This window comes from Procambarus clarkii, chromosome 58 (assembly GCF_040958095.1).
Source record: "Procambarus clarkii isolate CNS0578487 chromosome 58, FALCON_Pclarkii_2.0, whole genome shotgun sequence".
NCBI lineage: Eukaryota > Metazoa > Arthropoda > Malacostraca > Decapoda > Cambaridae > Procambarus > Procambarus clarkii.
The window spans coordinates 25,574,452-25,602,011 of NC_091207.1; the positions used below are offsets into that span (position 1 = coordinate 25,574,452).

The window sequence follows — 27,560 nt, forward strand, 5'->3', positions numbered from 1 at the left end:
ATCACCAAACCAGAAATAAATATCTATTTGATATCCCCAGAGTCAAACTTATTCTGTGTAAACACTATGCAAATAAAGGGACCTAGTCTATGGAACTCACTCCCTAACGAATTGAAAAGCTGTCCAATTTTGCCTTATTCAAAAACAAAACAAAAAAGTACCTAATTTCATCTTCATTGTTTCCTACCTAGTGCTTTAAACTCTCACTAAATCTAGTGCTACCCAATTCCCTAATATATGTACTTAAGCCATATAACTTTACCATTGTAATCAGTGATATCATCTTATATCATGGTTGTTATATTGAACAACCATGATAGGGATGATATGATGATTGATGATATGACAGCTATGATATGATGATACATTGATATCATCTTATATTTTGGTTGTTATATTGAACACATACTGAATATTGTGTGTAAATCACGAAAATCAACATGTGATGAAAAATGTGACAGTGTCAGACCACGAAGGAAGAATTGAAACCGGAATTTCCTTAAGTACTTTCGTATTTAATTAATAATATATCTTCAGAGGGATGCCTTCTGAAGGATGCCTACATCTTTCTGAAGATGTATTAATAAATACGAAAGTACTTAATGAAATTCCTGTTTCCATTCTTCCTTCGTGGTCTGAAACTGTCATACTGTATATTGTATGCTACCCACTCCCCCAATATATGTACCTAAGCCTTACAACTTTACCATCGTAATCATTGCTATCATCTTATTTGTGCTATCAATATGCTTTAATGTGCCTACTAATCTTTGTCAAACTATCAATCAAGCTATCAGTGCTATCAATGTGCTTTATGTGTCTACTATTCTTTGTCATAAATTCTTACAAATGTACCTGTTAACATTTTATAAACTTTGCTAGAAATTTCCTACTTAAAATTATTTGTTAGATTAAGGACTTGCCCGAAACGCTATGCATACTAGTGGCTTTACAAGAATGTAAACACACCATGTAAGTACTCTCATCAACTCAATGCACCTTCTTGTACATTGGTACCTTCTTAAATAAATGAGCCGAGGGATGCCTTTTAAATCTCCTCCAGGTCTTGTTTTTGGCCTCAACTGCCATCCGGCAGCGATATCCAGACCAAGGTTGATCAGTATGCTTGGTCACACACTGTCGGTGAGGGATATCCCTATGCTGGAGGTCCAGTATACGACTGCTGAAAGCGTTTGCGTGGCTGTTCACGGCATTCCAATCAGTTGCTTCAAGCTCTGAGCGGAGGGCTGGCCAGTTCCCTCTGTCCTATAGGCAGGTAGCTCGAACAGACTCTTCACCTCGATCTATCGGGATAGCCAGTGTAGTAAAGACAGCCTTGTGGTCTGAAGAACCAATATATCCTAGAGGTCTGCAGTGAACTATGGTGAAGGTATGTCAGTTACAACAGAATCAAGGGACGAGCCTGAAATGTGGGTTGGAAAGCTAAATTTTTGTTTCGGATTGCAGACTGTTAAAAGTTCGTCCAAATCGCTCTGTGTGAAATTCTAACACTCCCTTCCCTATGCCCCCCCATCTCTCTCTCTTCTCTCCCTCTCTCTTTCTCTTTCTCCCTCACTCTCTCTCTCTCTCTCTCTCTCTCTCTCTCTCTCTCTCTCTCTCTCTCTCTCTCTCTCTCTCTCTCTCTCTCTCTCTCTCTCTCTCTCTCTCTCTCTCTCTCTCCCTCCCCCCTCTCTCTCTCTCTCTCCCCCCCCCCCCCTCTCTCTCTCTCTCTCTCTCTCTCTCTCTCTCTCTCTCTCTCTCTCTCTCTCTCTCTCTCTCTCTCTCTCTCTCTCTCTCTCTCTCTCTCTCTCTCTCTCTCTCTCCCCCCTCTCTCTCTCTCTCTCCCTCCCCCCTCTCTCTCTCTCTCTCTCTCTCTCCCTCCCCCCCCCTCTCTCTCTCTCTCTCTCTCTCTCTCTCTCTCTCTCTCTCTCTCTCTCTCTCTCTCTCTCTCTCTCTCTCTCTCTCTCTCTCTCTCTCTCTCTCCCCCCCTCTCTCTCTCTCTCTCTATCTCTCTCTCTCTCTCTCTCTCTCTCTCTCTCTCTCTCTCTCTCTCTCTCTCTCTCTCTCTCTCTCTCTCTCTCTCTCTCTCTCTCTCATCCTATCACAACATGGCACAGGGGAAAGTCAGAGTGACTTAATGAAGAAAATGTTCTCCCAAGCTTTGGAGAACATCAGGATGTTCTTGGTAGAGCATCAGATAATCATCCCAAGAGAAGATGGAAATGTGTCGCATACTCCAGGATTGGTCTTACATATGTGGTATACAAGGTTCTAAATGATTCCTTACACAGGTTCCTGAACGCTGTTCTGATGTTAGCCAGCCTCGCATATGCCGCAGACGTTATTCTCTTTTTTTGTGGGCTACAGGAGACAGGTTTGGTGTGATATCAACTCCTAGATCTTCATTCTGTCTGTTTCATGAAGTACTTCATTTCTTATTTTGTATTCTGTGTCTGGCCTCCTGTTTCCACCGACTAGTTTCATTACTTTGCATTTACTCAGGTTGAACTTTAGTAGTCATTTGTTGGACGATTCATTCAGTCTGTCTAGGTCATCTTGTAGCCTCCTACTATCTTCCTCTGTTTTAATCCTCCTTATAATTTTTGCATCATCAGCAAACAATGAGAGGAACGATTCTATAGCTTCTGGGACATCATTTACATATATAAGAAACAGTATAGGTCCAAGGCCTGAATCCCGCAGAACTCCACTGGTGACGTCTCGCCAATTTGAGATCTCACCCCCTAACAATGACTCGCTGTCTTCTGTTGCTTAGGTACTCCCTTATCCAATGGAGTACCTTCCCTTTCACTCCTGCCTGCATCTCTAGCTTTTTCACTAGCCTCTTGTGTGGTACTGTGTCAAAGGCTTTCTGGCAATCCAAAAATGTGCAGTCTGCCCACCCCTCTCTTTCTTGTCTGATTTATATTGCCTGGTCGTAGAATTCAATTAGTCCTGTGAGGCAGGACTTGCCATTCATGAACTCATGTTTATGCTGTGTAACAAAGCTCCTTCGCTCCAGATGTTCTACTAGCTTTTTTCGCACAATCTTGTTCATCAGCTTGCATGGTATGCAAGTTAAGGACACTGGCCTGTAGCTCAGTGCCTTCTGTCTATCCCCCTATCTTGTATATCGGGACTAAATTTGCCGCCTTCCAAATTCTTAGCAGTTCCCCTGTTGCCAGTGATTTGTCAACCACTATGGAGAGTGGTATGCACAGTGCTTCTACACCTTCCTTTAGTATACAAGGGGATATTCCATCTGGGGCCTATAGCCTTTGTCACATCCAACTCTAGTAAAAGCTTCCTTACTTCCCCACTGGTATTCTCAAACTCTTCCAGTGGTTCCTGGTTAACTATTCTCTTTCTTATCTCTGGAACTTCTCCTTGGTCTAATGTGAAGATCTCCTGGAATTTCTTATTCAGTTCCTCGCACACTTCCTTGTCGTTTGTAGTGAATCCATCTGCCTCTATCCTTAATTTCATAACCTGTTCCTTTACTGCTGTTACTCTCCTGATGTGGCCGTTCACCAATTTAGGTTGAGTCTTTGCCTTGCTTGTGATGTCATTTTCGTATTGCTTTTCTGCCTCTCTTCTCAACCTGACATATTCATTCATGGCATTCTGGTATCTTTCTCTGTTCTCAAGTGTCCTGTTATTTCTATAGTTTCTCCAAAATCTTTTACTTTGCTGCTTAGCTAGCCTATATCTCTGATTGAACCATGGGTTTCTCCACTTCATTTCATTGTTTTCCTTTTTGGACTGGGACAAACTTGTCTGCTGCCTCCTTACATTTCTGTGAGATGTAGTCCATCATGTATTGGGCCGTATTTTCCCTGAGCTCCGTTTCCCATGTTATATCTGTTAGGAATTTTCTTATCTCCTCATAGTTTCCCTTTCGGAAGGCCAGCCTTTTGTTTTCAGTTCCCCTCCTCGAGTTCATTAACCCTTCTTCAACCAGATACTCAAACGCCAGTACACTGTTGTCACTCATTCATACTGTGGTCTCAAAACCGATTTCCCTTATGTCAGAATCGTTCAGAGTGAAGACTAGGTCGAGTCTCGCTGGTTCATCGTTTCCTCTCATCTTTGTGGCTTCCCTGACATGCTTGCTTAAAAAGTTTCTTCTCGTCACCTCCAATAGTTTGGCTCTCCATGTATCTTCACCTCCATGTGGTTCCTTGTTCTCTCAGTCTATCCTTTCGTGATTGAAGTTCCCCATGATGAGCAGATGGGATCTATTTCTACAGGTAGGATCTGTTTCTATTTCTATTTCTATTTCTCAATTGTGGAGTTAACTGCCATGTTGTTGTTGTCATACTTGCCTGGGTCTTCTGTCATTTAGTGGAGGTTTATAAATGACTGCTACTACTACTCTTGGTCCTCCCATTGTCATAGTGCCTGTTATGTAGCCTCTGAATCCTTCACAGCCCATGATAACCATCTCTTTGAAACTCCATTCCTTTCTTATTAGTAGGGCCACTCCACCTCCTACCCTTCCTTCCCTCTCTTTCAGTGTAGTCCTAGTGTACAGTGTAGTCCTGGGGAAACACTACATTCATTATGATTCAGAGAGTTTTGTTTCTGTGAGTCCGATTACATCTGGATTCACTTCTTGTGCTCTTTCCCTTAGTTCACTGGCCTTGCTTGTAATCCTATCTATGGTCGAGTACATCATCCTGAAACTGACTCTTCTGTCCTTTCTCAGTTTCTGTTGGTTCCCCTGAAGCAGGGGAACAGGGAGGGTCCGGGATGGGAGGGCCTAGGAAGGGAGCCCGGGCGGATCCGGGGTGTGTGGGGCCTGGGATGATGGAACAGGGAGAGTGGTGGAGGAAGGAAGGCTTGGGGGGGTTGGGGAGAAAATAGGGCTGGGGGGGAGGAGAGGGGGAAGGGTTGGTAGGGTGGGTGAGAGGGGGGACTTGGGGGCAGAAGATAAGAGAGGGCTTCGGTGGGGGAGGTGGGGAAAAGGAGGGCTGAGGTGGATGAGGAAGAAGGGAAGGCTTAGGGGGGTTGGGGATACTGGATGGTTTGAGGGTTGGTGAGTACAACTAGGTGAGTGCACACACACACACACACACACACACACACACACACACACACACACACACACACACACACACACACACACGCACACACCATCTATACTCACATTGTGTGATTGTGTGTGTATGATAATTGTAACTGTACCTTAATTTAAATTAAAAAAGTTTTCAAACATCATTTTTACGTTTAACAATCACTATAACAATAACAATCTTAGTCACAAGTATAGTACCATCTAACAAACAACACACCCATAGTAATCCCCTAACAATCAACACACCCCCATAGTAACTCCAGAACAGTATGGTAACATGACTCTTTTCATCTCTGACCAGTGAGAGCGACATGTCCGCACGCCTCGGAGCCTCCAGCAAGCGACTGACCCGGGCACGCTGGGCTGCTACCTCTTGAACACAAACTTGTACCTCTTGTACTAGCAAGTACCTCAAAATGTACCTTAACAATACCAATATTGTATTAATTAAAATAGCTTAGAAGTGGTCTTATTTTCTTGTTTCTTCCGTCAACTTTAACCATCCTGTTAGGCTTTAGGAGATCAGGCTTTTTATCACACCCATTTCATGCCCATTAGCCAGCTGCTTTCCTTAACAATAATAATAATAATAATAATAATTCAGAGTCGAGTTATGTAGCATTGCGAGGTTTTCGTGGGGGTGACTATGGCAGTGTCACTTGGCACTGTATTTTGGACAGCGATCGCGACCCGCCCATGTTGGGCATGTAACCAACGGTAATTAGTCTGAAAAGTTGGGGAAAACTTGTTTCAAGTGTCTAGCCTCCATCCTCTGACAGACAGACATTACCATTTGAAAATGGTAGATGGGTACCCAGAAGTGCCCCGTTCATTGTCTGTCTCGTATGCCCTACTCTCTCCTCTCCCCATTCTGTTCTCTCCCCCCATCCACCCTCCCCATCTCTATTCCTCATTTCCCACCTCTTTTTCCATTTCATACGCCCCCCCCCTCTCCCCTTTTTCCCTCCAAGCCACCTCGACTCTCTTCCTTCTATAGATTCTATGGAAAATCATGAAAATGTTTTCCATTGAATGCTGAAGCTACTCCCAACATTTACCTGCGCATTTCCATGATTTACTTGAAAATTATGAAATTAATTCATTCATGTTAGAATGATGAGGAGGGAAGGGAAGGGAGAATCAGGCGAAAGCACCAAGCCATTACGATTATATAGCACTTGGAAGGGGTCAGGATAAAGATTTGGGATGGGACGGGGGGAAGGAATGGTGCCCAATCGCTCGAACAGCATGAAGCGAGACCGTCGCTCTACCGTCCAGCCCAAGTGGTGGGCACCATTCCTTCCTCCCCCCCCCCCCTTTTCCCTGTCTCATCCTAAATCCTGCTCCTGATCTCTTCCATGAGCTTCTCCAAACTTCAACGTCTAGGGAAAACATATCCATTATTTAATACCTGGTTGATACCTGGTTGATGGGGTTCTGGGAGTTCTTCTACTCCCCATGCCCGGCCCGAGGCCAGACTTGACTTGTGAGAGTTTGGTCCACCAGGCTGTTGCTTGGAGCGGCCCGCAGGCCCACATACCCACCACAGCCCGGTTGGTCCGGCACTCCTTGGAGGAAACTTTCTAGTTTTCTCTTGAAGATGTCTACGGTTGTTCCGGCAATATTTCTTATGCTCGCTGGGAGGATGTTGAACAACCGTGGACCTCTAATGTTTATACAGTGTTCTCTGATTGTGCCTATGGCACCTCTGCTCTTCACTGGTTCTATTCTGCATTTTCTTCCATATCGTTCACTCCAATATGTTGTTATTTTACTGTGTAGATTTGAGACCTGGACCTCCAGTATCTTCCACGTGTATATTATTTGGTATCTCTCTCGTCTTCTTTCTAGTGTGTACATTTGGAGAGCTTTGAGACGATCCCAATAATTTATGTGTTCTATTGCGTCTATGTATGTAATTTCAAACTTCATAAAAATCGCAAAAGGATTTGGCTAGATATTTCTTTAACTGCGGCACTGGAACTGACCCCAGTTCCCATGACTGCTCATACCTCAAACCATTCACTCTGCAAAGCTGGTTGAGGCTAGACCCAAACATCTGGTCTCAAACCTTGGACAGAGAAACAAAGAAACAGACCAAAAAATGATAATCTGTCTCATAGATGTAGATTCCAGATGGAGTACCCTGCTGTGGCCGGGTCTCTCGTTCCCCCCTCCCTCTCCCTATTCCCTGTCTCTCCTCATCTCCCTATCCCCAGTCTCTCCTCCTCCTCTTTTACTCCCTTCCAATCTCCCTCCTTTATCTATTCCCTTCCAATCTCCCTCCTGTATCTGCTCCCTTCCAATCTCCCTCCTATATCTGCTCCCTTCCAATCTCCCTCCTTTATCTGCTCCCTTCCAATCTCCCTCCTGTATCTGCTCCCTTCCAATCTCCCTCCTTTATCTGCTCCCTTCCAATCTCCCTCCTTTATCTGCTCCATTCCAATCTCCCTCCTGTATCTGCTCCCTTCCAATCTCCCTCCTATATCTGCTCCCTTCCAATCTCCCTCCTTTATCTGCTCCCTTCCAATCTCCCTCCTGTATCTGCTCCCTTCCAATCTCCCTCCTTTATCTGCTCCCTTCCAATCTCCCTCCTTTATCTGCTCCCTTCCAATCTCCCTCCTGTATCTGCTCCCTTCCAATCTCCCTCCTATATCTGCTCCCTTCCAATCTCCCTCCTTTATCTGCTCCCTTCCAATCTCCCTCCTGTATCTGCTCCCTTCCAATCTCCCTCCTTTATCTGCTCCCTTCCAATCTCCCTCCTTTATATGCTCCCTTCCAATCTCCCTCCTGTATCTGCTCCCTCCCAATCTCCCTCCTTTATCTGCTCCCTTCCAATCTCCCTCCTTTATCTGCTCCCTTCCAATCTCCCTCCTTTATCTGCTCCCTTCCAATCTCCCTCCTGTATCTGCTCCCTTCCAATCTCCCTCCTTTATCTGCTCCCTTCCAATCTCCCTCCTGTATCTGCTCCCTTCCAATCTCCCTCCTGTATCTGCTCCCTTCCAATCTCCCTCCTTTATCTGCTCCCTTCCAATCTCCCTCCTGTATCTGCTCCCTTCCAATCTCCCTCCTGTATCTGCTCCCTTCCAATCTCCCTCCTGTATCTGCTCCCTTCCAATCTCCCTCCTGTATCTGCTCTCCTCACCTCTGCCCCATTTCGACCTTCTCTCTCCACCTTTCTCATCCCCTCCTTACCCCACACGTGCCCTTCCCCCCATCTCCTCCCTCCCTCCCTCCCTCCCTCCCTGCCCACACAATCACCCATACCCAGTGTCCTCCATCCCTCACTACACACGCCGTCATCCCTGCCCTCACACGCCCTTCACATCACTGTAACCTAAAGGTTGGCCCCAAAAGGAAAATCTGGCATCTTTCATGTTATACGCTTCTGGCAACGGAAAAGTTTATTTTTTTTATTGAGTGGCAAATCGAGATAATTATCTAGTAAAATAGCTTCCATAGATATTAGCCAATTCACACAAGACTAGTTACCTTTTAATTTTTTACTATATATATTGCATAACCTTGTAACGTTTGTGATTGGATTTTAGCAGCCACGTGTTTTCTAAGATATTTTGTAAGATATTGTTAATTCACTTTCCTTCTGTATTGAACAACTATTTCATATCAACAGTCAATTTGTTCGATAACTGCTCTTAATATATATATATATATATATATATATATATATATATATATATATATATATATATATATATATCAGTAGGCATCCATCAGTCTCAGGAGACTATGGAGTTGCGCTCTGGTTGTCGGTCTGGAGTGCCTTACCAGGGCGCAAAGCCAGGGTAGGTTGATTCGGGGGAGAAGCTGTTACCCAGGAAGCAGGTTCCCCCTCTCCAAGGCGCTGAAAGTCTCCAATGGAAAGGCATACGCCAATACGATTGGTTCCAGCGCCGTCGCAGGAACTGTATATATATATATATATATATATATATATATGTCGTACCTAGCAGCCAGAACGCACTTCTCGGCCTACTATGCAAGGCCCGATTTGCCTAATAAGCCAAGTTTTCCTGAATTATTATATTTTCTCAATTTTTTTTCTTATGAGATGATAAAGCTACCCATTTCATTATGTATGAGGTCAATATTTTTTTATTGGAGTTAAAATTAACGTAGATATATGACCAAACCTAACCAACCCTACCTAACCTAACCTAACCTATCTTTTTAGGTTAGGTTAGGTTAGGTAGCCGAAAAAGTTAGGTTAGGTTTGGTTAGGTAGGTTAGGTACTCGAAAAACAGTTAATTCATGAAAACTTGGCTTATTAGGCAAATCGGGCCTTGAATAGTAGGCTGAGAAGTGCGTTCTGGCTATTAGGTACGACATATATATATATATATATATATATATATATATATATATATATATATATATATATATATATATATATATATATATATATATATATATGCAAACAAGCCTGAATGGTCCCCAGGACTATATACAACTGAAAACTCACACCCCAGAAGTGACTCGAACCCATACTGCCAGGAGCAACGCAACTGGTATGTACAGGGACGCCTTAATCCGCTTGACCATCACGACCGGACAAAAGGAAGTGATAGCCGAAGCTATTTGAACCACTTCCCCGCCGGCACTCGGATGGTAATCTTGGGCATAGAATTTTATCAAATCACCTCATTCTTTGGGGCACACGTGAGGAACACAAATGCAAACAAGCCTGAATGGTCCCCTATCACTTCCTTCGGCTATCACTTCCTTTTGTCCGGTCGTGATGGTCAAGCGGATTAAGGCGTCCCTGTATAAACCAGTTGCGTTGCTCCTGGCAGTATGGGCTCGAGTCACTTCTGGGGTGTGAGTTTTCAGTTGTATATAGTCCTGGGGACCATTCAGGCTTGTTTGCATTTGTGTTCCTCACGTGTGCCCCAAAGAATGAGGTGATTTGATAAAATGCTATGCCCAAGATTACCATCCGAGTGCCGGCGGGGAAGTGGTTCAAATAGCTTCGGCTATCACCTCCTTTTGTCCGGTCGTGATGGTCAAGCGGATTAAGGCGTCCCTGTACATACCAGTTGCGTTGCTACTGGCAATATGGGTTCGAGTCACTTCTGGGGTGTGAGTTTTCAGTTGTATATAGTCCTGGGGACCATTCAGGCTTGTTTGCATTTGTGTTCCTCACGTGTGCCCCAAAGAATGAGGTGATTTGATAAAATGCTATGCCCAAGATTACTATCCGAGTGCCGGAGGGGAAGTGGTTCAAATAGCTTCGGCTATCACTTCCTTTTGTCCGGTCGTGATGGTCAAGCGGATTAAGGCGTCCCTGTACATACCAGTTGCGTTGCTCCTGGCAGTATGGGTTCGAGTCACTTCTGGGGTGTGAGTTTTCAGTTGTATATAGTCCTGGGGACCATTCAGGCTTGTTTGCATTTGTGTTCCTCACGTGTGTCCCAAAGAATGAGGTGATTTGATAAAATGCTATGCCCAAGATTACCATCCGAGTGCCGGCGGGGAAGTGGTTCAAATAGCTTCGGCTATCACTTCCTTTTGTCCGGTCGTGATGGTCAAGCGGATTAAGGCATCCCTGTACATACCAGTTGCGTTGCTCCTGGCAATATGGGTTCGAGTCACTTCTGGGGTGTGAGTTTTCAGTTGTATATAGTCCTGGGGACCATTCAGGCTTGTTTGCATTTGTGTTCCTCACGTGTGTCCCAAAGAATGAGGTGATTTGATAAAATGCTATGCCCAAGATTACCATCCGAGTGCCGGCGGGGAAGTGGTTCAAATAGCTTCGGCTATCACTTCCTTTTGTCCGGTCGTGATGGTCAAGCGGATTAAGGCGTCCCTGTACATACCAGTTGCGTTGCTCCTGGCAGTATGGGTTTGAGTCACTTCTGGGGTGTGAGTTTTCAGTTATATATATTATATATATATATATAACTTTATTATTACTTACTGAAACATGGTTGAAAGATGATACTACTCAACTCTTTAACATGCCTAACTACTCAGCAATCCACAACTGTCGTCAACTTCAGAGAGGTGGTGGCACTGCTCTTTACTACCACCAAGAACTAACATGCTTAAAAGAAAGTAGAACTAGAGACTGCTATGGGGAGTATATCTTCGCCAGCTTCAGAGTCAAGGGTGCCGAGTCTATCCTGTCTGTGGGTGCAGTTTATAGAATTCCTAACACTGATGTGTCCGAATTCAACTCAAACCTTAGAAATCTAATACTTGATAACAGACTGAACAAAAACCACCTAATTATCGCAGGGGACTTTAATATTGACCTCTGCGAGCCAGAACACCCTACTGCTGTTAGCTTCCTCAACTGCATGAATTCTTGCTTCCTCATACCCTTAATCACTAGACCTACTAGAATCACTGATAGCACTGCCACGACTCTAGATCACATCTGGACTAATATAACCTCTCCGCTTACTTCAGGTATAATCACCGATAGCACTACAGACCATTACCCCACATTTCTCTTAACTAACATTAGCAAACCACCTCTTGAGTCAAGAGAGATACGTTTTAGACTACACAATGAAACTGCTATAGACAATTTTATAACTGCTACTGATAATGTCAACTGGGAGTCCGAGTTAGGTAACATAGAGGACATCAACCTAGCAGTTCAATCTTTTCTTCAAAAAACTCTTAGCCTTTATAATACCCACTGTCCTATGCTTACAAAACAAGTCACAACCAAAAGGCTTAACAATCCCTGGCTTACAAAGGGAATACTTAAATCTATTAATAAAAAACATGACCTTGAGAAAAAGTATAGGTTAGGAATTGTCTCCAAAGAATTCTCAAAGAATTACTCATTATTGCTATCTAAGATAATTAGACGAGCCAAAACTAAATACTACGAAGATAAATTTACCCAAATAAAGAGCAACATTAAACAAACATGGAGAACAATTTCACAAATATTGGGATCAAAGAAGTCTTTAAATAACAAACCGACTCTCCTGTCTAATAACGATGGTCAGCTTTCAGCCTCTGATTCTGCTATTGAGTTCAATAGGTTCTTCTCTTCCATTGGTTCATCCCTTGCTAATGATATTCCATCTTCCAGTACTGACATTAAGGACTATCTTACAGGGAACTATCCCCAGTCTCTGTACCTAAAGCCTATTAATTCCATTGACGTCAATGAGATAATCCTTTCCCTTAAAACCAAGTCTGGTACCCTTGAGGAGATACCAACTTTAATCTACAAAAAAGCCTCCAGATCTTTAGCCCCTGCTATTGCTTTGCTCTTCAACAAGTCACTTGAACTCCAAACCTTTCCAGATATTCTAAAAACAGCGAGAGTAACGCCTGTCCACAAATGTGGTGATCTCACAGATGTTAACAACTACAGACCTATATCAATCCTGCCAAACTTGTCAAAAATTTTTGAAAAACTAATCTATAAGCAGCTTTACTCATATCTAGCCCAACACAATATACTTAGCCCTTGCCAATATGGCTTCAGGCCCAAAAAAAAGCACTAACGATGCACTTATTAGTATGCTTAACTCGATTCATACAGCTCTTGATAAAGATGAGTTCCCTGTTGGGTTATTTGTGGACCTGCGTAAAGCTTTCGATACTGTCAACCACCAAAACCTTCTTCTTAAATTACATCATTATGGTGTCAGAGGACACTCCCTACAATACCTCAAATCCTACCTTACTGACAGGCTCCAATGTGTTTCTGTGAATAATACAATTTCTCCCACCCTACCCATCAACATTGGTGTTCCCCAGGGCAGCATACTTGGCCCTCTCCTCTTTCTCATCTACATTAATGACCTTCCAAATGCCTCCCAACACCTCAAACCAATCCTATTTGCTGACGACACAACCTTCATTTACTCCAGTCCTGATCCCCTTGCTCTAAATGCCACAGTAAATACTGAGCTAAATAAAGTCCATCTGTGGCTAACTGCCAACAAACTCACCCTTAACATTGACAAAACTTTCTATATTCTGTTTGGCAATAAATCCTCTAATCAAATAAATCTCAAAATAAACAATACCCAAATTTGTAACAAATTAGATGGCAAATTCCTTGGCATTCTCATTGACCACAAGCTGAATTTCCAGGGACACATTCTAAACATAGCAAAAAAAGTTTCAAAAACTGTGGGCATTCTTTCTAAGATCAGATATTATGTACCACGCCCTGCCCTGGTGACTCTCTATTACTCCCTTATCTATCCATATCTCAACTATGGTATTTGTACTTGGGGCTCTACTACCCAAAATCACTTACGTCCTCTAATTACTCAACACAAAGCTGCTATTAGGACAATATCCAATTCTGGCCCCAGACATCACTCGGTACCCCTACTCAAATCCCTGAATATGTTAGACATTAAGTCACTGCACATTCTCTCATGTGTACTATACATATATAAAATGCTAAACTGTAATGCCAATCCTGATCTCAAAAGCTTCATAGAAGGTTGTAACAGAATCCATGAGCACCACACCAGAAATAAATACAGTTTTGATATTCCTAGAGTACGACTTAATCAAACCAGAAATGCTCTACAAATCAAGGGGCCCAGAATGTGGAATGACCTTCCCAACCATGTTAAAGACAGTACCTCTCTCAACCAGTTTAAGTTAAAAACGAAGCTATACCTAATAAATTCCCTGTAACCTACCTTACCCCTCTATTGTCAACCCATGTATGTTTTTTGTTTTTGTTTTTTGTTTTTCAAATCAACGCTGTTTTAATGTAATTTTCTGTAATAATTTGTAATTGTATTTGTGCTGTTTTTTCAACAATGTTCCCCCCTCTTTTACCTCTATTTTTATTTGTACTCAACGCATTTTTTTCCTTTTACCCATTAGTTTTAAGCTTTAGTCAGTAGTGTTTTTTTCCTGCCCGAAACGCTTTGCGTAATAGTGGCTTTAGGCATTGTATGTACTAGCTCTTATCTATAAAGCCAACAAACTTTGTAAAATCTCTTTATGTATGTACCTTTGCCTAAATAAAAATTATTATTATTATTATTATTATTATTATTATTATTATTATTATATATATATATATATATATATATATATATATATATATATATATATATATATATATATATATATATATATATATATGTCGTACCTAGTAGCCAGAACGTCGTAATCGGCCTATTATGCAAGGCCTGATGTGCCTAGTAAGCCAAGTTTTCCTGAATTTATATATTTTTACATTTTTTTCATATGAAATGATAAAGCTGGCTATTTCATTATGCATAAATTAATTTGTTTATATTTGAGTTAAAACTAACGATTTAATAGGACCTAACCTAACCTAACCTATCTAAACCTAACCTAACCTAGCTTTTTTTGGCTACCTAACCTAACCTTACCTATATATATAGGTTAGGTTAGGTTAGGTAGGGTTGGTTAGGTTCGGTCATATATCTACGTTAATTTTAACTCCAATAAAAAAAATTGACCTCATACATAGTGAAAAGGGTAGCTTTATCATTTCATAAGAAAAAAATTATAGTAAATATATTAATTCAGGAAAACTTGGCTTATTAGGCAAATCGGGCCTTGAATAGTAGGCTGAGAAGTGAGTTCTGGCTATTAGGTACGACATATATATATATATATATATATATATGTCGTACCTAGTAGCCAGAACGCACTTCTCAGCCTACTATGCAAGGCCCGATTGCCTAATACGCCAAGTTTTCATGAATTAATTGTTTTTCGACTACCTAACCTACCTAACCTAACCTAACCTAACTTTTTCGGGTACCTAACCCAACCTAACCTATAAAGATAGGTTAGGTTAGGTTAGGTAGGGTTGGTTAGGTTCGGTCATATATCTACGTTAATTTTAACTCCAATAAAAAAAATAGACCTCATACATAATGAAATTGGTAGCTTTATCATTTCATAAGAAAAAAATTAGAGAAAATATATTAATTCAGGAAAACTTGGCTTATTAGGCAAATCGGGCCTTGCATAGTAGGCCAAAAAGTGCGTTCTGGCTAATAGGTACGACATATATATATATATATATATATATATATATATATATATATATATATATATATGTCGTACCTAATAGCCAGAACGCACTTCTCAGCCTACTATTCAAGGCCCGATTTGCCTAATAAGCCAAGTTTTCATGAATTAATGTTTTTTCGTCTACCTAACCTACCTAACCTAACCTAACCTAGCTGAAAAAGTACGTTAGGTAGTCGAAAAACAATTAATTCATGAAAACTTGGCTTATTATGCAAATCGGGCCTTGCATAGTAGGCTGAGAAGTGCGTTCTGGCTACTAGGTACGACATATATATATATATATATTTACATGTATATATATATATATATATATATATATATATATATATATATATATATATATATATATATATAGCAGACCGTTTATCGCGGGAGAAAAAATAAAGTCTATGAACACATTACAATTGTTTAATCCTAAATAAAACACGTTTTCCATCTATATAATTAAAACATATTTTATTTTATTAACGCTGCCACAACATTTGGAAAGTTATTAAGGCCACCACAACAGCTTACTGACCAGCCAGAGCGAATATATATATATATATATATATATATATATATATATATATATATATATATATATATATATATATATATATGCGAACAAGCCTGAATGGTCCCCAGGACAATATGCAACTGAAAACTCACACCCCAGAAGTGACTCGAACCCATACTCCCAGAAGCAACGCAACTGGTATGTACAAGACGCCTTAATCCACTTGACCGGTCGTGATGGTCAAGTGGATTAAGGCGTCTTGTACATACCAGTTGCGTTGCTTCTGGGAGTATGGGTTCGAGTCACTTCTGGGGTGTGAGTTTTCAGTTATATATATATATATATATATATATATATATATATATATATATATATATATATATATATTTATATATTTATATATTTATATATATATATATATATATATATATATATTTATATATATATATATATTTATATATATATATATATATATATATATATATATATATATATATATATATATATATATATATATATATATATATATATGATCGTCTCTGAAAATTTACTAAAAATTTCATTTACTCTCTCCATATTATAATGTATATAATCATAACAGCTTTAATTCCATATATTGTTTACATACAGGAGGTAACACCAGCAGTCCATAAAGCCATAAGCAAATATAGAAATATATATATATTATATATATATATATATATATATATATATATATATATATATATATATATATATATATTATATATATATTATATATATATATATATATATATATATATATATATATATATGTGTGTGTGTGTGTGTGTGTGTGTGTGTGTGTGTGTGTGTGTGTGTGTGTGTGTGTGTGTGTGTGTGTGTGATGCTTGCAGGATATTAGTGCATGATATTATGCTTGGTGTGTGTGTCAATCTCAAAATGGAAGAGTCAACTCCAGAATCAGCCCATCAACCCAAGTTGTCAACAACTATCACATCCGTCCTCTGGAGACTTCTTCAGTTGCGTGTAGGCCTAAAAGCCTCTAGAAGCACCCGGCTATGTACTTATCCAAATCCTGTTTCTCACAATGGGCCTTCCAAGCGTACCTGAGACCAAAGGTATTAAGAACTACAAGTTATGTGAATCAGAGATTCTTATATGAACTAAAACTGTTTATTTCAGTATTGATTGAACTGACGAGATGACATAATACATTTATACATATTTAATGTAAGAGTTAGATTAATGGTAGAAAGGGTAGATTATATACGACAAAATACAGTAATTATTAAATAGGAAGGAGTTTTTAAAAGTTTGGAGAGTGGTGAGGTGAGTTGATTAGTGTGGAAGGAGAAAATGATGAGTGAATGCATGTTGGAGCCCCACAAGGCTTCCCTGAAAGCTACATATCCTCTTCTTCGAGGCTAAGGGTTCCTAAAACATAACCCTCCCCCAAACCACACACACATATATATATATATATATATATATATATATATATATATATATATATATATATATATATATATATATATATATATATATATATATATATATATATATGTGGTTTGTGATATATATATATATATATATATATATATATATATATATATATATATATATATATATATATATATATATATATGTGTGTGTGTGTGTGTGTGTGTGTGTGTGTGTGTGTTCTCTGCCTCCTCTCCTTCCTTCCCTCTCTTTCCTTATTACAGTGTAGTCCTGGGGAAACACCGCATTCGTTATGATTCCTGAGAGTTTTGTTTCTGTGAGTCCAATTACAACTGGGTTCACTTCTTGTGCTCTTTCCCTTAGTATACATGCCTTGCTTGAAATTCCATCTATGTTCCAGTACATCACAACGAGTACATTTGTGTATTCACCTAGTTGTGCTTGTGTAACAACTGAAGCTGTTTTAAAATGAATAATTATATGGGAGACAGTGGGATACGCCTTTGTACAAAAGTTAGAGTAAAGTTGTAGTTTGACCTGACCCAAGCACAAGGTCATATCTCCTGGGGATTAGCAGTTGAAATACAAAATGGCGGCCACCTTTGTCTTAACGCAACGTATAATGAATTATTTTACAGAATTCAGTAATTTTGAGAAATTAGTCTTCATTCAAATTGTATTCAATAGTATTCCTGTTTAAAGGAACAAGAGTATCCTAAATTGGCAGAATACTTTAGTAAGTCACCATCAGTGACGTAACTAGTGGGACTTGCCCTGGACGCGGAACGATTTGGGCGACCTTAGGTCTAGGGTCACCAAAGCCTTCCATATTTTAGTAATTCTCAAAGGTCAAATAGCCATTTTGTAATTGGAAATAGCTCTTCCCTTAGATGCCTGTGCAATTACCTTCAGTTTAAAAGAGCTCAGCCATCTGGGTCGTTCCGTACAACAGAGATTAGTTTTTCAACTTAAATCCTGCTAGTAACTTAATAAGCCAGGCGTAGGAATACCCATCTGGCTTCTGTGTTGAGCAGAGCGAGGTAGGCTCTTTGTGGACAAGGTCAACGACTCGGGAAGGTGACCCACTCTCCACCTCTCCCCGAGACCAGCACTACATCAGCTGGTCGCCATAAGAGGTATAGTTGCTATAGTTTGGTATAGGAAATTAGTTCATTTCATGATTTAAGTCAGGGAGTGTTAATGATAGGGAGTGCTTTGATTTAGATTTTGTTTTAGAATTTGAATAAATTATTTAGTTAGTAAATTGCATTTTTATTATTTCCATTTCATGTTTTATTGTTCATTGACCTTGACAAGTGGTTTCCACGAGGCCGAGTTTTGGTTGGGCCGCAGAGCCTAACACAGGTTAAGAGTTCAGTTATTCCTTTGTTTGTTAATATTACCCACACTTAACGTAGATTCATCCCTCCTATTCCAACTAACTGGGGATCAAGGCCCAAGGTTTATTGAGAGCATAATCGGTCCAGACCTCTGTTATTGCTCGCAGTGTTAATGGTCTGGTGGTGGTGGCGGCGGCGTAAGGAGATTCTAGAGTTTGCTAGGGGTCTGGTTCCATGGTATAAAGGCTGTAGAATCTTAGCCGGTCAAAACGGCTTAAGACAACGTGGCGTGGGATTTGGCTAGAGTAGTAGCTCTGGGGCCCCTTGGATTGAAGAGAGAATAAATCAGAATACGGGTAGAGGTAAGGGGTGAAAGAGAGAGAGAGAGAGAGACGATACATTCCCCCCCCCCCCTCCGAGTTACACTTGCGAGGGTTGAGCTCTGCTCTTTCGGCCGCCTCTCAACTGTCAATCAATCAACTGTTACTACCTGCTAATTTACCCCCCCCCCACCCTCCCACACAAAGGAAGCAGCCTGTAACAGGTGTCTAACACCCAGGTACCTATTTACTGCTAGGTAACAGGGGCATTCAGGGTGAAAGAAACTTTGCGCATTTGTTTCTGCCTGGTCCGGGAATTGAACCCGGGCCACAGAATTACGAGTCCTGCGCAATGTCCGCTCAGCTACACCCCCCCCCCCCTGTGAGTGTGTGTATACTCACCTATTTGTGTCTGCAGGATCGAGCATTGACTCGTGGATCCCGCCTTTCGAGCCATCGGTTGTTTACAGCAATGACTCCGGTCATATTCCCCTATCATACCTAGTTTTAAAATTATGAATAGTGTTTGCTTCCACAACCTGTTCCTTAAGTACATTCCATTTTTCCACTACTCTCACATTAAAAGAAAACTTCCTAACATCTCTGTGACTCATCTGAGTTTCCAGCTTCCACCCATGTCCTTCGTTCTGTTACTATTCCATGTGAACATTTCATCTATGTCCACTCTGTCAATCCCCCTGAGTATTTTATATGTTCCTATCATATTCCCCCCTCTCCCTTCTTTTTTCTAGTGTCGTAAGGCACAGTTCCTTCAGGCGCTTCTCATACCCCATCCCTCGTAACTCTGGGACGAGTCGCAATGCAAACTTCTGAACCTTTTCCCGTTTCCTTTTATGCTTCTTCAGATGGGGACTCCATGATGAGGCGGCATACTCTAAGACTGGCCTCACGTAGACAGTGTAAAGCGCCCTGAATGCCTCCTTACTTAGGTTTCTGAATGATGTTCTAATTTTTGCCAGTGTAGAGTACGCTGTTGTTGTTATCTTATTTATATGTGCCTCAGGAGATAGATTAGGTGTTACGTCCAATCCCAGATCTTTTCTCGCGTCGTCACAGGTAGGCAGTTCCCCTTCATTGTGGACTGTCCCTTTGATCTCCTATCACCTAGTCCCATTTTCATAACTTTACATTTGCTCATGTTAAACTCCAGTAGCCATTTCTCTGGCAATCTCTGCAACCTATTCAGGTCCTCTTGGAGGATCCTGCAATCCTCATCTGTCGCAACTCTTCTCATCAACTTTCCATCATCTGTGAACATCAGCATGTAGGACTGTAGTCCTGTAAACATGTCGTTAACATATATTAGAAATAGAATTGGTTCCACCACCGATCCTTGAGGTACTCCACTCGTTACTGTTCGCCAGTCCGACTTCTCGCCCCTTACCGTAACTCTTTGGCTCCTTCCCGTTACGTAGTTCCTTATCCATGCTAGGGCCTTTCCTCCCACCTCCGCCTGCCTCTCGAGTTTGAACAGCAGTCTCATGTGCGGTACTGTATCAAAGGCTTTTTGGCAGTACAGAAATACGCAGTCTGCCCAACCTTCTCTGTCCTGTCTTATCATCGTTATTTTATCATAATATTCCAAAAGGTTTGTTAGGCACGATCTCCCTTTCCAGAATCCATGTTGATGTTTGTTCACAAACCCAACGTTCTCCAGGTGTGCAACTAATCGTAGCCTAATTATCCTTTCAAGTATTTTACAGGGAATGCTTGTCAGTGATACAGGTCTATAGTTAAGTGCCTCCTCCCTATCGCCTTTCTTGAAAATCGGTACAACTTTTGCCCTCTTCCAGCAATTGGGCAATTTTCCCAATATAAGTGATTCATTAAAGATCCTTGCCAGAGGCACGCTGAGGGCCTGCGCTGCCTCTTTTAGTATCCACGGTGATACTTTGTCTGGTTCAACTGCTTTAGTTGCATCCAGTGTTGTTAACTGTTTCATTACCTCCTCTGCTGTCACCTCTATATTTGATAGTCTGTCATCTAGGGTAATCTCTTCTAACAATGGGAGCTGCTCAGGCTCGGTTGTGAACACTCCATTGAAACTGGCATTCAGTGCCTCGCAGATTTCCTTGTCACTTTCAGTATATGCCCCCTCTGTTTTCCTTAGTCTGGTCACTTGGTCGTTCACCGACATTTTTCTTCTTATATGGCTGTGTAGTAATTTAGGTTGCTTTTTCGCTTTGATTGCAATATCGTTCTCATAGTTCCTTTACGATGTTCGTCTTATGTTAATGTAATCGTTCCTAGCTCTGTTGCACTCTGTCCTTTGTCTTCTGTATTTCCTCCACTCCCGCCTGCTGGTTATTTTTGCCAGTCAACTCTCCTTTCCCAGATCTCTTGTCCCATGGTCACAAGTTTGAATTCCATCGTGTAGTCAAAGACAAGGATACAATGGTCACTGGCCCCTAGAAGTATTTCATGCTCCAAATTTTCGATGTCCTCTACGTTCTGGGTGAAAATCAGGTCCAATAGGCTCGGTGCATCTCCTCCTCTTTCCCTTGTGTCTTCCTTCACATGTTGTGTTAGGAAATTCCTGTCTATAATATCTACTAACTTTGCTCCCCACCTTTCGTCCCCTCCATGGGGATTCCTTGATTCCCAAATTATCTCTCCATGATTTAGGTCCTCCATGATCAGCAGCTTCGCTCTCATTCTGTGAGCAAATGTTGTTGCCTTCTGCAGTTCATCTATACATGCCTTGTTGATGTCATCATACTCCTGCCTGGGTCGTCTACTCTTTGGTGAGGGATTGTAGATTATCAAGATCACAATCCTCCTCCCATCTGCTGTCAGAGTTCCATGTACGGAGCTTGTGCTCTCATTGGTAACTCAATTTCCCAGGTCTTCAAACTTCCGTTTCTGCTTTATTAGGAGTGCCACTCCCCCTCCCTGTCTCTGTGCCCTCTCTTTTCTTATCACCTGGTAGCCCTCTGGAATGACTGCATCCGAGATCATGTCATTTATTTTAGTTTCCACTATTACAACTGTGTCAGAATCTGCCTCACTAACTCTTTCTTTTACCTCTTCTACTTTATTATATATTCCATCAGCATTGGTGTACCAAACCTTGAGATTCTCCATGGAAACTCTGGTCCCAGAGTTCGCCCTTTCTCTGAGGGTCTGGGGGATCTTGGGGGTGTCTGGGGGGGGGGGGAATGGAGGCTTGGGGGATCTGGGGGGGGGTGTCTGGGGGGTGAATGGGGTTTGGAGGGGTGCTTGGGGCAAATGGGGGGGCTGAGCATCTAGGAAGGTAGGTAGGAAGGTCTGGGGTAGGGCCTGGGTAGGTAGGTCTGGAGTAGGAAGAGCCTACTGGGTCAGAAGATTAGGGAGGGTCTGAGAGGCACAGAGGGGTTGAGAGGTAGTGTAAGGTTGAGAGTCAGATAGAGGTTGAGAGGTTGGGGGGAGAAGGATAGATGATGGTGGGGGGGGGAAGAGGGGCGGATGGAACATGGATAGTGAGAGTGGGAGGGAGGTTGTATTAGTCAGGGGGAACTCAGGGGTAGGTGTGATCATTGGGGCAGAAGGGAGAAGAGGAAAATGGAGGAAGAGTTGGGGGGGGGGGGTTCCACCGTCCCCCACGGGGGGTCCATGTGACCCCCTCACAAGGGTAGGAGGGGTCACATAGAAGGAGAGGGGCTAAGGAAGGGTGAGGGCTGGGCGGGTTTTGGGGGTTGAGGGGATGAGGTGGGAGGAGGGGTCCTTGGAATGTAGGATAAAGCAGATGGATTTGAATGCAATGGGGTCAGAGGGGTCAAAGTAGGTGTTGGGGAGATAAACAGGGGCAGGGAAGGATGATATGGGGAGGGAGTGACCTGGGAAGCAGGTGTGGGCTCGTTAGCATGGGGTGGGTTACACTGGAGTGGGTAACTACGCCCATATGGGAAGAGGTGTGTCGTGGAGGTTTGCTCACCCTGTGGGCTAACTGTTCATCTTTTGTCATGTATCTGTCAATATATACGTTGTAATAGTTTTAGCTGTCTCTGAGTAAGTGTTTGTGTTGCAGTATGTAATCCACTGTCTCTTCGTTAGTGAACAGTACCGGGACAGGTCGTTTCCTGTTACAGTTATAAGCTCCAATGCGGCGGTGGATTCCCACCTCATTCCCTGCCATCTCGGCTCTGATATCTCTCAAGATCCCCTGTAACTCAACATCTTCAATCTCCATCCTTTCCTGCCTCGATGATGCATTATCTTCAAGTAACCCAAGGATTATGATTGACCTTCTCAGTGAAGGGTCATGCTGGTCGCCCCCCTCCCTTGGCTGACCCCTACCTCTCCCACACTCACTACTCCATCCCCTGTGTGTGTGTGTGTGTGTGTGTGTGTGTGTGTGTGTGTGTGTGTGTGTGTGTGTGTGTGTGTGTGTGTGTGTGTGTGTACTCACCTAGTTGTACTCACCTAGTTGTGTTTGCGGGGGTTGAGCTCTGGCTCTTTGGTCCCGCCTCTCAACCGTCAATCAACAGGTGTACAGATTCCTGAGCCTATCGGGCTCTGTCATATCTACATTTGAAACTGTGTATGGAGTCAGCCTCCACCCCCATCACCCACCACATGTGTGTGTGTGTGAATGTGTGTGTGTGTGTGTGTGTGTGTGTGTGTGTGTGTGTGTGTGTGTGTGTGTGTGTGTGTGTGTGTGTGTGTGTGTGAATGTGTGTGTGTGTGTGTGTGTTGTGTGTGTGTGTGTGTGTGTGTGTGTGTGTGAATGTGTGTGTGTGTGTGTGTGTGTGTGTGTGTGTGTGTGTGTGTGTGTGTGTGTGTGTGTGTGTGTGTGTGTGTGTGTGTGTGTGTATGTGTGTTTATAGCAGCAGAATGTCACTTCACAATTGCATATAAAAACACAAAATACATAACACTGAACGAAATGTTGTAGAACACAACTTGCATAAATAACACTAGCCAATATTTAACCATTTGAACCCAACTATTATCAAGCCATCCACAATGTAAACACCGGACAACAATTTCACTGATGAAACCACATCCTAAATGGGCGGAAGGACGCCGCAGAGGAAATGGGACATCCATAGCTTACAACAGCATGAAAACCCCCATCCCACCCTAATGCCCATCCCTCCCCATCACCACTTACTCCGCCACATTAAACTAGCCATTATGTACCCATTGTCAGGTCACCAGGTACAGCACTGCACTTCAGCGTTACAGACACACAACTACACTGAAATCATCATATATGTCCTTCACAGCCCTCAATACTACAACACAAAACTTGTGTTGTAGTAATACCACACAATATACCGGAACAAGAGGTATACCACACAACACCTGAACAACACCACCAATACTCCACAACACTACAACAAAACACACGCACGTCATCACAACACCATATAATCAAACCACAACTATCTGGACTCTGATTAAAAATATCTATTCTAAAATATCTAAAAATATTCTAAGCCAACACATCAAGGGACCGACAAGAATGAGAGGGGAAGATGAACCAGCCTTGCTTGATCTGATATTTACCCTAAATGAGTCGGATATAAGGGAAGTTAAGTTGGAAGCCCCCTTGTGAATGAGTCATCACAGTGCAACGAGCTTTGAGAACGAGTATGTTAGTGTGAGAAGAGAAGCTGAGGAAAAGTATTGATAAAATGACATATATTTGATATATATTCATATTATATATTTCATATATCATATGAAAATTATATATATATATATATATATATATATATATATATATATATATATATATATATTTATATATATATATATATATATATATATATATATATATATATATATATATATATATATATATATATATATACACACACACGTGTGTGTGTGTGTGTGTGTGTGTGTGTGTGTGTGTGTACTCACCTAATTGTGCTTGCGGGAGTTGAGCTTTGGCTCTTTGGTCCCGCCTCTCAACTGGTGTACAGATTCCTGAGCCTACTGGGCTCTATCATATCTACATTTGAAACTGTGTATGGAGTCAGCTTGCACCACATCACTTCCTAATGCATTCCATTTATTAGCAACTTTGACACTGAAAAAATTCTTTCTAACGTCTCTGTGGCTCATCTGGGTACTAAGTTTCCACCTGTGTCCCCTTGTTCGTGTCCCACCCGTGCTGAAGAGTTTGTCTTTGTACACCCTCTCAATTCCCCTAAGAATTTTGTAGGTGGTTATCATGTCTCCCCTTACTCTTCTATTTTCCAGGGATGTGAGGTTCGGCTCCTTTAGCCTTTTCTCGTAGCTTATTCCTCTCAGTTCCGGAACGAGCCTGGTGGCATACCGCTGAATCTTCTCTAACTTTGTCTTGTGTTTATCTAGGTATGGACTTCCAGGCTGGGGCTGCATACTCCAGGATTGGTCTTACATAAGTGATATACAGGGTCCTGAACGATTCCTTACACAAGTTTCTTAAGGCAGTTCTTATGTTGGCCAGTCTAACATATGCCGCTGATGATATTCTTTTGATGTGGGCCTCTGGGGACAGGTTCGGTGTCATATCAACTCCCAGATCATTCTCTCTATTTGACTCTTGCCGGATTTCACCTCCCAGATGGTACCTTGTGTTCAGCCTCCTGCTCCCTTCGCCTAATTTCATTACCTTACACTTTCCTGAGTTGAACTTTAGCAGCCATTTTCTAGACTATTTCTCCAGTTTGTCCAGGTCATCCTGTAGTCTCTATCTTCATCCGTCTTGATTCTTCTCATAATTTTTGCATCATCAGCAAACATTGAGAGAAACGAGTCTTTACCCTCCGGAAGATCGTTTACATATATTAGAAACAGGATGGGTCCAAGTACTGAGCCCTGTGGGACTCCGCTGGTGACATCTCGCCACTCTAATGTCTCTCCCCTCACAGTTACTCGCTGTTTGCCTGTTGCTTAAGTACTCCCTTATCCACTGGAGCACCTTCCCTTTTACTCCTGCCTAGTTGCCCGAACCTTTTTTAACAGCCTTTAATGGGGTACTGTTTCAAAGGCTTTCATGGCAGTCCAGGAAAATGCAGTCGGCCCACCCTTCTCTTTCCTGCCTAGTGTGTGTGTGTGTGTGTGTGTGCATGTGATGTGAGTGTGTGTGTGTGTGTGTGTGTGTGTGTGTGTGTGTGTGTGTGTGTGTGTGTGTGTGTGTGTGTGTGTGTGTGTGTGTTACATGGACCTCCTGCGAGACAAGTAAGCAGGGCAGAATACTTGAAGTTCGGTGAGATCACACTGAACAAAATCTGCCGCCTCCAGAAGCCGGAACAACGGGACCAGCCCAACACTGACATCCGCCACCAGCCGGCATGGGTGATGTACTCAGCCCACACATCCGCCACCAGCCGGCATGGGTGACGTACTCAGCCACACATCCGCCACCAGCCGGCATGGGTGATGTACTCACCCACACATCCGCCACCAGCCGGCATGGGTGATGTACTCAGCCACACATCCACCACAGCAACACAACCGTTACAGTACCCAAAGTGGTCCAGCCACTATTTTACAACCCACAGAATATCTATCCTCATCCTATATATCTAAATTCCATCACTCTCTCCCCAATCCTTACCGAATCCTTGAGTGACCAAGGTTATAAAAGTGATGAAGTGATCACAAACACTGTCTACTCACCAGGCTTTGAATCCCTGCCGATTGTAGATTGTCTTAGCGCAGGCAACGTCATCACCAATGTTGCTGTTCAGGAGGTCTGAAACACACACATACATGGTCATTAACTAGGTCAAATACCAGGTTACCTGTCAGTGATATAAGGTCACCTGTCAGTCCAACAAATTCATCTGCCAGTCATAATGGTTGTCTGTAAGTCATTCACAGTCAGTTTCAGTCTCTTAGTCTCTCGGTCTCTCTCTCTCTCTCTCACTCGTCTCTCTCTCTCTCTCTCTCTCTCTCTCTCTCTCTCTCTCTCTCTCTCTCTCTCTCTCTCTCTCTCTCTCTCTCCCTTACTTGAACACTGGAGCTTGCAGTAATTGGAGGTACTTTTAATCCCACCAATACACCAGTACATGTCGTTGATCTGGAAGATGCCGTAGTCTTTACTTCCGTTGGTGTTCTTGTTCGAAGCGGCCGTGTTGAAGCTTGACTCGTACTGCGCGATACACACAACTGTTGTGGTTGGCACCGTGGGTGAGTAAGGAGTTCGGTAGCGTGGTCATTGAGGCAAATTAATCACAATCAATAACTCAACTTAAACAGGCAAAATTCGATGTTTCCTGATGCCTTAACTTACTATAAGAAATATATTGACTTTGTATACTTCAATCCCTTCACAATCTTCACATATTTTTATTTACGAAGATTGTATTCCTAATTCTGACAGTGTTCACTAACATATTTCATGAGAGACAAGGTGGACAAAGCCGCTGGATACATACAGTTCTTGACAAGGGTGCGGGACATGTGGTACGTATTGGTCAGCACTTTGGCCAGTTCACACTTTGTGTACACCTTTCCCGAGGACGTCCCCACCAGGGCGGCCACCACCACCAGCGTCACACACGACCACATCATCCTGGGGAAGGGAGACAGTGTATATATGTGTGTGTGTGTGTGTGTGTGTGTGTGTGTGTGTGTGTGTGTGTGTGTGTGTGTGTGTGTGTGTGTGTGTGTGTGTGTGTGTGTGTGTATGTGTGTGTGTGTGTGTGTGTGTGTGTGTGTGTGTGTGTGTGTGAGAGAGAGAGAGAGAGAGAGGGAGAGAGAGAGAGAGACAGAGAATGAGAGAAGTCTCCATTGAGATTACTCTCTGCTCCATTAAGTAGGGTAGTCCTCAATGAAGCAGAATCCGAAAGTCACTCAACTGTGCCATCGTTCCACAAGATAGTGTCTTTGGCACTCTGCTGTG

The 27,560-nt window shown here is 42.3% G+C and overlaps 1 protein-coding gene across 1 annotated transcript in view; it reads right to left on the reverse strand.

The window, feature by feature from the left end:
* Nucleotides 1-16,427: 16,427 nt before the first annotated feature.
* The window catches only part of LOC138353479 (lysozyme c-1-like), a 12,501-nt gene continuing 1,368 nt past the window's right edge, over nt 16,428-27,560 (reverse strand). The window contains exons 2-5 of the mRNA XM_069306451.1: nt 27,094-27,230; nt 26,666-26,824; nt 26,333-26,408; nt 16,428-16,700 (exon numbers count right to left, since the gene is read on the reverse strand). Coding sequence (XP_069162552.1) covers nt 16,637-16,700; nt 26,333-26,408; nt 26,666-26,824; nt 27,094-27,230 — 436 coding nt within the window. The 3' untranslated portion in view covers nt 16,428-16,636. The remainder of the gene's footprint in view (nt 16,701-26,332; nt 26,409-26,665; nt 26,825-27,093; nt 27,231-27,560) is intronic.